This window comes from Sturnus vulgaris, chromosome Z (assembly GCF_052056855.1).
Source record: "Sturnus vulgaris isolate bStuVul1 chromosome Z, bStuVul1.hap1, whole genome shotgun sequence".
Taxonomy (NCBI): domain Eukaryota; kingdom Metazoa; phylum Chordata; class Aves; order Passeriformes; family Sturnidae; genus Sturnus; species Sturnus vulgaris.
Genome location: NC_142283.1, coordinates 25,470,722 through 25,483,747, shown reverse-complemented (window position 1 = coordinate 25,483,747; position 13,026 = coordinate 25,470,722). Strand labels below are relative to the sequence as shown.

General features: G+C 38.6%; 1 protein-coding gene across 4 annotated transcripts in view; it reads left to right on the top strand.

Moving 5' to 3' along the window:
* Window positions 1–13,026, top strand: part of TRPM3 (transient receptor potential cation channel subfamily M member 3) — a 266,083-nt gene that overhangs the window by 198,354 nt on the left and 54,703 nt on the right. For all 4 annotated transcript variants that reach the window (XM_088156004.1, XM_088156006.1, XM_088156003.1 and 1 more), the window contains 3 exons: window positions 3,267–3,367; window positions 5,141–5,275; window positions 7,959–8,009. In XM_088156004.1, the coding sequence (XP_088012130.1) occupies window positions 3,267–3,367; window positions 5,141–5,275; window positions 7,959–8,009 (287 nt within the window). The remainder of the gene's footprint in view (window positions 1–3,266; window positions 3,368–5,140; window positions 5,276–7,958; window positions 8,010–13,026) is intronic.

The window sequence follows — 13,026 nt, the reverse complement described above, 5'->3', positions numbered from 1 at the left end:
AATCAGCCAGACACCAGAATACTGACTAAATATTACAGAGACATTATTCATATTACCTAAAACATTATTTAATGCAATAAGTATGATGTGATAATTAAAATAATACAATGCAATAGGTTATTAGCTCTACCTTATTTATTTCCTAAATATCCTTTGGCCTTAATTTGGGCATGTGACACTCATGAGTGACAGGTATCCCCAGAAAGATCACTTTTTGGATTCCTCCTACCAACTCAAATCCATGTTTTATGGCACTGAATGCAGTCAAGGAAATGATTGAAAGGGGACAGTACCTTAGGAAGGACATCTCATGTTTTTACTGGGGAGTTTTGTTATATGACTGGAATCATTCATTCTTCTTAATAGTGGGTAGAATTCCACCTAAAATAACCGGAATACTTATTTTTCATGTGAGACAAAGGCCAACAGTTCTATCCTAGAATAAAATCAATTAAAAGGCATCCACAGCCCATATACTGCTCTGTAGAAACATTTATAGCTTTGATTTTCCTTCTCCTCTTAAGTAACATCAGTGTTATCCACATTCATCTGAAACCCCTCAGCGAAGACGGGAAAGAGAAGAAGGAAGCAAGGCTTTCCAGCAATAAACTGTACTGTGGAAGCACCCATCCCACCAAAAGCACAGAGCCCCAGCATGCACACCCATACTGCCCAGTCTACACCCTAGCTGACAGACTGCTTCAGACCTGGAGTACAACATCCCCTTGAGAAACCATACATTCCCTTCGACTGCCAGATACCTGCGTGCTCTGTGAGACAGTGAAATCAAACATTGTGGCAACAAGCACTGAGAAAAACACCGAGAAAACTGGGACTGCACATGTACCAACAGGAAAACTTGTCCCTGCTGGCAGGCTTAAGTGCAGTGGGAGATGGGAAGATGGGAAGGACGCAGGCTGAACCATGGCTTGCTTTCCCGCCTGCTCAGTATTTGCAGTAATGAGCATGCTCAAAGAAAACAATTTTGGTGAATGGATGAGCAGGCACCACTTCATGCCCCATGCCAGCTATTCTTTCCCGTGATCAAATGCACCAGAAGACCTTCTATTCGTCTGCCAGCTGAAGTTTTTCTAAAGCTGAAAAGGCCCAGGACTGCTAGGGTCAGTCAACAAAACTGGAGAGCACTCCCTGCTAGGGCTCAGAAGTTACTCACCTGGAGTCTTGGTGATTTAGCTTGACTTTTGCCTGAAATGGGGGCAGTGCAAATAGCCCACTTTCCCATGTCCATCTGATCCACTCTTGATCCAAAATGATTTCCTACTAGATGGCACCCCTGGCTACCCATACTGTAAGCTGTAGTAGGAAAATGAGGAATTGGAGCTCCCTCATCACAGATGAGAAATGTTGTCAGGCAGTGGGATCACCATCACTGTCCCCCAGGATTTAGAGTTCACCCTTGTGCCTCCTCCATGGCTCAACAAAAACTTTGTCAGAGCACCTGCTAAAGCTCTCACTTCTCCTACAGGCACATGATTGGGAAGGAGGAGATCTGATGAGAGCATCTCTTGTTTGTTTCAGAAGGGGGGAGAACTATTTGCTCTCTATGTTTAATTTACGCTATCATACTCACTGCAGATATTTTTCCTGTTTTTATAAATAAATCTTGGGATGTTGAAATGTAGAGGCAATTTTGCCTTTCCCAAAGGTAAATATTTTTTGTTCTTGAATGCTGCATTACTTGTGTAAGAAACTCCAAAAGTTTCAGATGTTGTTGGCATCCCCCCAGAGGTCTCTTGTGAGAGATTTTTTTTTGTAGTATATAGCAATGAGAAGTTATGTCTTATGCAAGGGAGCATTCCTGACACTTCTTAGCCACAGAAGTCACAGAAGTATTTTCACTTTTTTTTTTCCTTCTTCATTTGTCTCAATTCTGTTCTGTTTCTGCATTGTCCACCTTTTTATCAGAGCTCATTTCTGTATGAATGTGATCTGGATGATTCACAATCCACCATCTCTCAAACCATTACCTGTAGGCATTGACAAGTATTTGGCAATGTCAGCAGTAAACTGACTTCAAAGTTGAAAGTTATGAAATTAAACTATAGACTAAGCTTTACGAAGGTTTTTATTAAGGTCTTCACAGAAAATTTCAGCAGCCAGCCTTATGTATTCCTTGCCTCCAATTTCAGAGTCCACTTTCAACTGGAACAGAGTGTGGGTTTGAAGAGTAGTGAAATGGGGATAGAAATGCTTTGAAGTAATGAAAAGCTATTATTTATCCTCACTCCATGATACCAGTATAAGAATTAATAAAGACACAATAACAGTAGAGGTATGAGGTCTTTAAAAAAATAAGCCTTTATACAATCACCTAACCCCTACAAGCAGATATGTAGTTAAAAAGTCAAAGGGCTCTTTATTTATTTGGTTGATCAGTTCATTCAGGCCAGTTCTCCCTTTGACATTGAAGCACAAATGCTGTTTTATTATTACAAATCAGCTGAGAACCGTGAAATATTAAAAACGCACAGCAGGACAGGAATGTCCCACAGTGTCCATTAAAACTGCAGGGAAAAACATACCCTTCCTTCCAAAAACAAACAGCTCCAAATCCATCTTATCTTCTGCATAGTTTCTTGTTTAATTTGGATATATTATACCTTGACACAAGCTTTGTAGAATGCTTTCTTACATGTGTATTTCATATATGAAGGGAGACTTGTCCCACCAAGATGCCTCAGTACAAATAGGAGAGAAATTCCTATTATTCTTATCAAGCTGGAATGCATAAGATGCCAAGAAATGCACAACTACTGAAATCAGTGGTGTCTGTATAAGTTGAATCTGCTTGTAATTGCTGGAGGCACATGTGTGTGTGTATGTGTGCTCATGTGATATGTGTGGGGGTGTGTGTATTCCTGCAGCTCCATCTGTATCCTGGCTTGTTCTTTTGCTTCCCATCTGACAGGAGGGAAACCAGTTTAGTCCACCACAAACCTCCTCTTCTGATGTCACCTGTATCTGCTGTATTTTGAAGGGGAATATGAGAAAAAAATTAATATTTATAAGACTATCTGAGAACCACAGATCCAGATTTGAGAATGGATGTTTGTATGTTTGTTTGTTTGTTTGTTTGTTTTTACAGGTGCAATGGAAGGTTTGGTTTTGTTTTGAGATCAGTTGCAGAAATTACATGGACATCTGTGAGACTTTTCACAAAGAGGAGTTAGCAGGGCATAATGAGCCTAATGTCTTGTTTCTTCTTTCTCCTTTTCTCCTTCCTGCACCCCTGTCTGTACACACAGGAGCTAACGCATCTGCTCCCGACCAGCTGAGCCTAGCACTAGCCTGGAACAGAGTAGACATCGCCCGCAGTCAGATCTTTATTTATGGGCAGCAGTGGCCGGTACAGTATATATATATATATATTTATATGTATATATGTATGTATACACAGCATCTTCTACTGGAAACGCTTTGAACCCTACAGAGTATTAAATCCATTCTGTTTGCAGGGGTGTTTTTTAGTGTGGTTTAAAATACACTGGGTCCTGCCAAACACGCGGTTCCCAGTCACAGCTGCTGAAGGCAGGCGCAGTTGCAGAGGTTGATGTGTTCTGTTGTCCAAGGAAATGGTGACATCTAGCGATGCCTTAAGAGCAGGAAACCGTACCTCTGAAAAAACGGGAAGTACCAGGTTTGGGCTACCAAGCATGATTCTGCAAGCTGAGGAAAACAAGTGTACAGCCGTGTTTTAGTGCTAGGCTATAAATTCAAGGAAAGTCAAAACTTCCTTTCTCTCTCGAAGCAGCATGCTTTTGTATGCAAATACTGAGTTTAAGGTGATGATTTGACAAAAAAAAATGCACGATACAAATGTTGGGGGTCAGGTAGACTGCAGGAGCTGATCAGCACCTCAGGTGGTGTTAATTCTGTGCCCAGTGCTGCTCTGCATTGATCTGCCTGCTCTACATCTGCACCGTCCTCTGCTCCAGTTGCTCCCTGGCTAATACCATTGCTTGGGAGCACCAGAGGCCTGGATTCTATTCATGAGTGGTAGGGCTGTGAATAGAGGGGTTATTGAACACTGTGTCAGGCAGAGGAGGAAGAGTCAACACCCAGATTGTGCTGCAGCTTTTACAGGGGCAGAAGTCACATAGAAAAAAAAGACCAAAATCCAGAAGGTCCCGATCTCTATCTGTATCTTCTTAAACCCCAACTTATTCACTCAAAAGTTTCAATTGGACTGCAATAGTCATTAGTGTGACACTTGTTTCATTACTGTCATTTAAATTTCACATGCTATCATTACATGAGCATTTACAATTCCCCATGGAAAAATTATAACAATAGGAAAAGCTTCTGTTTAAGTATCCTTACTTTAAATGTAGCATTCTGCAGCTTGCTACCCTTAAAAGCTAGTACAAAAATCCTTGCCTTTTCAATCGTAAAGTGAACAGGATTCTTTATTTTGTCTTTGATATTGGGCGTAAGTACGTGTCAAAACATAGGAGGGATTTTAATGGCACTGAACTGTCCTCGTTGTTATCTCTTCATCACCACATCATAACAAAAATTTGCATAAATTCTGCAAATTGCAATAGTTTCAGAAGCTAAAAGCTGGAAGGATGAGATAATTTCTTATCCTTCTAACTCTGCCTGACCTACAAGAGATAAGAAGTAGAGGTTTTGTGTAAGAAAACCTCTTGCATTTGGGCCTTCAAAGAAATGCAAATTATGAAGCTATTTCTGTTTCCAGGGTGTTCAAATTTCCCTGAGGTTTCACACCACAAACAGAAGAAAACTCTACAAAAGACAGAATTAAAGTGATTTTGTGTGCACATAACAAATATATCCAATACAAATAAAATGTTTGACAGGAAAAGAAACAATGATAATAATGACATGGTGAATAAGGTTGAGATGTGGTCACCAGTTTACTGGGTTCCAGTTCCTTTGTCCTAATCTGTTTTTCCTAGAGTATTTTAATCATTTTTGAAATGCAGCCATGAATCAGAAAAACTGTTAAAGATTAAAGCCGTGAATATCCCATTTCAAGCATAGAAGAGCAACCCTCAGAATTTTGTCAGGATTCCCTGCTTGTGCTAAAGTGACTGAGCCAGCTGGATGTAGCCTGCCACACCCCAGGAACAGCTTCAATTAATCACTTGCTTTGCAGGTGGGTTCCCTTGAGCAAGCAATGCTGGATGCCCTGGTGTTGGACAGAGTGGATTTTGTGAAATTACTCATAGAAAATGGAGTAAGCATGCATCGTTTTCTCACCATCTCCCGGCTAGAGGAATTGTACAATACGGTAGGGCCAGCCTAAGGCAAATTTTCTGTTTCTATATTCACTGTTATAGCTCTCACTTGTATTGTAATGACATGATGATGATAATGATGATGATGATGATGATGCACCAAGCAGTCAACACCTGCTGCAGAAAATTTTCATGAGTTCATATTGTCTCTCTTGCATGTCTCTCATATAATGTAACATGCCTTGCCCACGTAATCTATATAGATTTTGTAAGACGCAGAATAAGCCTCATATGGTGCCAGGTAATTTCTTGTCATTGTAATTCCAATATGACAAAGCTAAGATTTAGGCAGGTGGCACTGGCTGGAAGACAGTAACTGGCAAGTTAGGACCCACAGAGTGGGATCATATGAGTCCTGACAATATGATTTCAGAAAAATCTTCCAACTCTTAATCAGTCTCTGTTATGGTGAAGGACTTCCCCATGCCCCCTCTGAGCTCCAAGAATTAGACCTTTGACTTTTAAAAACCTGCTTGCAAGTTTTTAATCCTTGCCATTAAAATGAATATAAAACTGCACAAGTTAAGTCTACTTCTGAATTCTCAAATGCAAAACACAATCCAGCATTCACAGTATTATTACCTACTTAGGTAGTAGTTCAGAAAGTTCAAACTTCTTACATGTTATGGAAAAAAAAATCTTAAAGCACTGTCTAGTTCTTAGAATTCCCCATTTTGTGTGTTGCAGAAAGGCTGTGATATGGGCATATCTCTTTTCAAAAAATTTTTTTGCTGCCAGTACTTTTCAAAGCCTTTGCTATCATAAGCTGCCACACTGGGCTGTTATCTGGAGGTGTTTCACACTGATGGTGACCAGAAGAGTCAGTCTTGCAAAATATCAAATATGAAAAGGATTGATTAAATTTGGGCAAAATAAAGATGAACAGGTATATATATGTGTGTGTGTATATATATTTATATATGGTATATATATATATGGTATATATATATGGTATATATATGCCACCCTAGAGACAAACTCCCAAATTCCCATCTGATATTTGGTCAGCTTACACTTTGCATATTGACTTGCACCTGTTAAGAACAGAATGCCTGTGAGCTTTCTTGTAACAGGCATAAGCGTTGTTGTTCTTGTACCAAAGCCAGTTTTTACAGGGAATAAGTTTTACAGAAGTCTTCAGTTCTACAGCTAAAAGAAGGGCTTTTTGAACAAATTTATTGCTACAGAAATCAGCATACATTTTTTCAGGCACAAATTCCAAAAGACCCAGGCTCTGAAATGCCTAAACTACCAATTATACTATATGACCAAATGCATCCATAGTAACCTTAGCACCAAAAAAATCACAAGGCCAGTTAAAAATTGCCCTATTTCAGCATGAGACCTAGGAGTGACCTGTGAAGCTACAAACCAGTGAATCTTACCTCTGCCATGGCAAATTTGTAAAAATAGAATAAAATATAGAACTATAGACAAAGGAACCGATTTTATATCAACAAAGACTTTACCCAGCTTCTGTAGGAAAATGTTAAGCCTTAGAAATCTATTACCATCAGCATGCAGGAGAATAAGGATTTTGCACTTGGTCCCCTCTTTTTTTTTTGCAAAACTTTGATAGTGTTATTTTAAAACTTGGAATGTTATTAAAGAAATGCAGCTGCCATGGCTTAGAAAATAAGGGACAATTTTGGTTTAAAAACTACTGGAATTTTAGAAAACAGGTAGAAGGAATACATGATCCATTTTTACCACAAAAGGATATGATGACAAGGGTTGTGGAAGAACCTGTCCTGGGACCACAGCTGGTCAGCTTGTTCATGTAGGATCTGAAAAATGGTACCTACAGAAGAGACAATAATATTTGCAGGTGATTTAAATCTGAAGCATCATATGAAGAATCTCAGGTAATCATCATGCTCAGAGATGGGGTTATATAAAATTAAGCATTGGGAAGTGCAGAGCAATGCATATAGGGAAATATCGACTCTACACATGTGCAGTGGTCTCATCCATCATCAGCTACAACCAAGAAGACCTCTCATAAAAGTCTCTTAAAATATCAGCAAAAGTAAAAAAAAGGCAGAAAATAAAGTAAGATATAATGGTAGCAGTAGTAGTAGTAGCAGCAGCGGCAGGAGCAGCAGTAGTAGTAGTAGTTGTGGTAGTATCAAAATTGTGAGACTCCACTGCAGAATATTTTTGCAATGACAGCTGGAGTCAAAAGAAGATTGGACAAATTCTCAGACTGCGTTCTGCAATCACATGTGTGTGCATTTGCAGACAGTGGCCTTCAGATGAGACAGCCTTGCTGCAATGCCAGGCTCAGAGTGTCTCTGAGCCACCAGTGGTGGGAGTCCTGAGAGCAGGAAGACTGAGATTAAAGCAGCTGGTTTTGCTTCCACTCTTTCCCAGAGGTTATGTATGTTGTGCTGTGCTCCTGGTTTTTCTAAGCCAGGAGCCTAAACTGATACACAGGACTTTAGTTTTCATCCAGTGTGGCAGCTCATAGGGTTTTCTCATGGAAGAGTTTTCTACAGAAGAGAAAAACAGGTGAAATAATGCTCTTGTAATTGTTTTGAGTCTTTTTTTAAAATTGATATTACTGTGCAATTGAAGTGCTCTCATCTGCCTGATTTCTAAATTACCAAGGTGAGAAAGTTATCTCAACATTTATATTTTGTGCAAACTATTTTGTTCTTCATTTGTCCTTTGCAGAGACATGGACCATCCAACACTCTGCATCATCTAGTCAGGGACGTGAAAAAGGTAAGAGTCCAATAGACGGTAGGTTGAAAATAATGCTGTTGGTTTTTTGTAGCTAGATACAATCTGTGTTTTGCATGAGCTTTTAGTCAGATCCTTCTCCTTCCTGCCAGTACAAAATGTCGTGTCTGTGTGCTCCAAATATGAACTTTTTGCATAGAAAGCACAATTAGCAAGTTATTTGGCTTGCTTTCTCTGTAGTTTTAGACGCTTGAGTAATACTGTGTCTGCTGCCATAATTGTAGGCTTTTATATACTGTGTGGATTTATGCTGTTACTTGTATTTTTCCATACCTGCAACTGTTGTCAAAGCTACTTTCTGTGTTGCTAGTTTACTTCCAAGCCTGTAAAATAGCTGTTACCCTTGTGCTAGATCCTGGCTTGTTGAAATGGTTCCTCATTCTGTATTGTGTGGTCCATTGTAGCCATCTTCCTCGGCAGAAATATAAAAACAGAGTGACCCTGACCCTTATCACGTTAATTTCAATAAGCTTAAATTATAAAAATCCATTAGAAGAGTTAGACAGAAATACAGAAAGGTATAGTGGCAGGAAGGAGATACCTTTACCAATGTGCTCAGGATTAAAAGTTACAGCAGCTGCAATGAGTAAAAATCCCTTATCCTTTAAATATATGGATCAAGTAAGGAGATTGAGTCTGCAAATTAGTTCATCAGCTTGAATATTTTCCCAAAGCATGTGCAGATTACAACCTTGCAGATTATGTAAATCAGACCTCAAGGGTAGCATACTTGGGAACGGATATTTCTATATGTGGGACTAGATAGAAAATTGAGAAAAAGAAAGGGCTTTTTTCTAAGAGCACAGGTTTTAGTGGTTTCTTGTGTCAGTGACAACTGAACAGAATTGAAGTCACCTAAGGGAGGAGAATAGTAATGTATTATATAGCACTTTTTTATTAAGTAATTCTACAGAATAATCAGTAGCACGTTTAGGAAGGTTCTGTTGGTATTCTTTGGTTAGTGTGTTAAATGGCATCATCATTGTCCAATTATGTATAGTGTATTAAGTGACCATTGAAAAGTGTGAAATGCCTACAAAAAGAAAGTATGCACAAATCCCGTTGGACTGAGCAGAGTGAAGCTAGAATCTGTTTTGAATGGATAATGCTCTTGAACCCCAAGTTTCCAGAATATTTTTTTACTCTATATGCAATTATGTATGTGCGTATAAGAATTTGAAAGAAGCATGATCTGTCTTCTACTTTTAAAGTGTATACCTTTCCAAATGCCTTCTCTCACCCAGAATCACTTTTCCAAGTCCTTCTTCAAAGGCATAGCAAATTGTATGCTGAGTAACTAAATGGTATGAATCTCTTTTTTCTGAGCCCCTAACTAAATATGTATTTTTAAAGAAACTCCTGAAAGAAAAGGCATCAAAGTAGTCAAAGATGATCTGTACTCATGGATATATATGGATAGATATTAAATAAACCTACACTATATTTGATGACATTATTTTTTCCACAGTGACTTCTAACTATTAGGTGATAGTTATCTTTCCACAAATTTATCTTTCTTTCCTCTGTCAATATCTAAAATCTTCAGTAATTCCAAATACATTGAATCAGTCTTATGAGTGTAGGTGCTGTGAGGCTCTTCATCACCTCCCTGAAAAAAACTGGACCTCTGGGGCTGCATTTCTCATTTTGTCAGTGATGAGGAACAGCCAGGGTTCACAAGGAGAAATGACAGCTCACCATAGTCCTGCCAACTGAGCACATCCCTTACCAGTCAACCAAGCCATAAATCAGTCAGCAGATCTGACAACAGTTTAATTGAAAACACCTCCTTGACAAAAACTTCCTAATGGACACATCACCATTTGACAGCTAGATGGCCCATCATGCACGAAAGACAGACCATGCTGCTGATGCTAATTTTTTGAGTTCATGTATATTTTGATGACAGACACCTAATTGCTCAGATTTAATTACAGCGTCGCACATAAATACAGAAGTATGTAATACACCACTTTCAGACAATACCTAATCAACATGAAATACACTGTGCTTTTACATATACATCTTAATTTTAAAACCTGCTAAAAATCATAGAAGCAGTAATTTACTACTATTGTACTATGTAGCTGTATAAATCAGTAGAAGGGTGTTGCTTTGTTTTGTTTTGTTTTGTTTTGTTTTGTTTTAATTTGTTTGAAAGATAATCTTGCCTGCTTGATAAAACAAATGATTAGAACAACAGAAGTCACATTATCAGATTCCATTAGTGGTAGCCTATAGACACATGTGCACACACACACGTTCACACAAATATATAATAAAATACATTTTCCCTTTGGATTTCCAAATACTGCTGTTAAGACTGATGGTCTAAGCAGCATATTGTAAAGGCCTGGAGACACAATCTTAAAGAATTTACAGTAATCAAAATGTGCATCAATTTTGCATGCATTGACAAGACAAATTATGTTATAATGACTTTGCCTCAGATCACCTTTCAGTCCTCCCAATTCCACAGCTATATAGTGGGGTCAGCCTGCCTGCATTTTCGGCCTTGTGGCAGTTTTGACATCTCCTGTCAAGGGTCCAGAATTTCACATATAAGTTTGGCTTCCTTCCATAGACCATACACAGCAATGTTCCCAGGTTAAGCAGAAAGAATCAGATAGCGGCTGAGCTGGGCACCCTGTCTGCAAGTGGAGGTTGCCCTCTACAAATAAAAAAATATATAAAAATCCTTCCCTGCCTCAACTAGCTGATGAAGATCAGTAGAAATTAACAGATGGATTTTTTCATTTATCCAGAACATTGTATATAATTAACAGATCTCAATTCTACTTCAGGATTATTTACTTTTCCGAAATTAGGGGTTTTTTGCTACTCTAAGTCTGCATTTCCAAAGAACAAACTAGCAATATATAGAATTTTGACAGTATTACTTTTTCCTCAGCAAACATCAGAGACTCGATACGTGGTGACACAAAAATGCACTTCAAGTGAAAGAAGTACTACAAGTGACTAGCTACAGTTTAAACCTGAAATTCTTTCAGAAGAATAGTGCATTAACACTGAAGAGTTTGTCCCAGCATTAAAAGATTTGTTGATTATTTACCAGAACAACTATCTTACCTCAAAGTCAAACTTTCTCTTCAGTCATTCTTGGCCACCTCGACTGCACTGGAATTAATTCATCCAAATTCTTCTTGTTCTTGGGGCGGTTCTGTCTCACTTGCACCACTGTGCTTCATTTACAAGCATTCTTAGCACTGCCAGGGTGGTTCAAACTGTCTGCTGACAGAGCAAGTGCTTCTGCATGCATGTAAATCCTTGCACAAGGATAGTCCCGTTTTCTTTACTAGGGCTTCTCACTTTGGAAAAATAATATTTCTGAAATGTGTATTTTTGCTGTGGATTTGGGAGTTTTCTTTAGTGAAGTGCTTCAGTATTATCTGGGAGGTTTAGATGCATCTTTTATCAAAGTTATCTTACTGGAAATTTTTAATCTAAATTTTTTATGAAAATTTAGAAATCAGAACTATATCAAGAAACTCACACTTGGTAACACATGTAGAACCCTGATGCCTGTTGTTCTTTCTTAACTGCTCAAATGTTTTTGCCACTTAATAATATTAAAGCATTCAGTATGAGTGAAGACCTTAGGTTAGAAGGAGTCTGTTGAATTACAATCGTGCCTTGGAGATGCAACTCCCGTTTCTGCTAATGCTTTCTTTCTTGTTCTAGTAAAATTATCATTTTACACATTCTGGAGAGAAAATAACATTTTAGGGGGACAACCAAACAAGCAAACTTATCAGAATTTAATTTTTAAATTTCATTTTCAGGTTTATTTTTAATTTCATTTTTAGATGCTATTTTTCTTTAAACTGTACAGCATAAATGTTACCATGTCCACATTATCTAAGTTAATACACATTCCTGCAAACCACAGTAATTCCTCCACCCATCAAACTAGACAAGATTACGGAAGTTGCAAAAGGATATGCTGGAGGACATTACTTAAAAACGTTGGCAGCCCAATTTTTTCCACTAAATTTGCTTGATTTTCTGTCCCTTCGAATGCCAGCTGATTGCTGGTCATGGTACACTATGAGAGCACAATCTCTCTCCCTCCTCAGCCTTTTCAGCATGCTGCTTGTACCATGGTAGCAGGGCAGGAAATCAGCCTTGCTCTTCATGGCTGATGTAGAAAAGGGAGGATCTTTGCATCCATTTTTTCTCTTCTGCAGAACCAGTTGCCATCTCTTCTCCATTACTGTTTCTCTGCTCTGATCTAAGAAGGACATCTCCAGAGAAGCCAGACAGATCTCCAGACATGCAGATATTTCCAGCAAGACGTGATAGTCATAAAATTGCTCCATGTGAATTACTAACCTTCTTGTAATGAACACACAAACAGAGCTACAGGCTCACTGTAATCTGAACTGTATGTATATCATTATAGAACATTAGAATATTACAGTGCACTGAAAAATTTTGAAGCTAAGAGTTACAATTTCTGGTCCTTCTGCAATATTGACTATACAAGATAACTTTTTATTAGAGTAATATTCCTTTTTTTCAAAGCTACTCTTTACAGTACATACAAGGATAATTTGTCTCTCTTTCCACCTTTATTTAGTAATCATATCTTTTCCACAGTGACATGCAAAACAGAGAGGGTTCTGTATATCTGAAGGGTTTCTTAGTGAGGTCTCTAGAGCCAGGTGATCGATTCACAATTTGCTGAATCATGATGCCTTCTTTTCTGCTTGGGAATGCTTACTGAAACACAAACTGTCATCCAATCAACACAGAAGTAATGAGTTAGAGAAGGAAGCCAACTTTCATTTGGGTTCATTCCTTCCCATAAATCCTTTCTTCTGGTAAAGGGAACAGAGATTACCTTGTGTAGTTCCTCTGGAGGGAATAGAAGAGCAGGTGTGCCCACCCTGGGGTTTTGTTCCTCCGTTGCCAGAGACTCCCATGAGACTTGACTGGCACATCTGTGAGTGCAGCCCTGCCTGAAATTGTTCAGCAC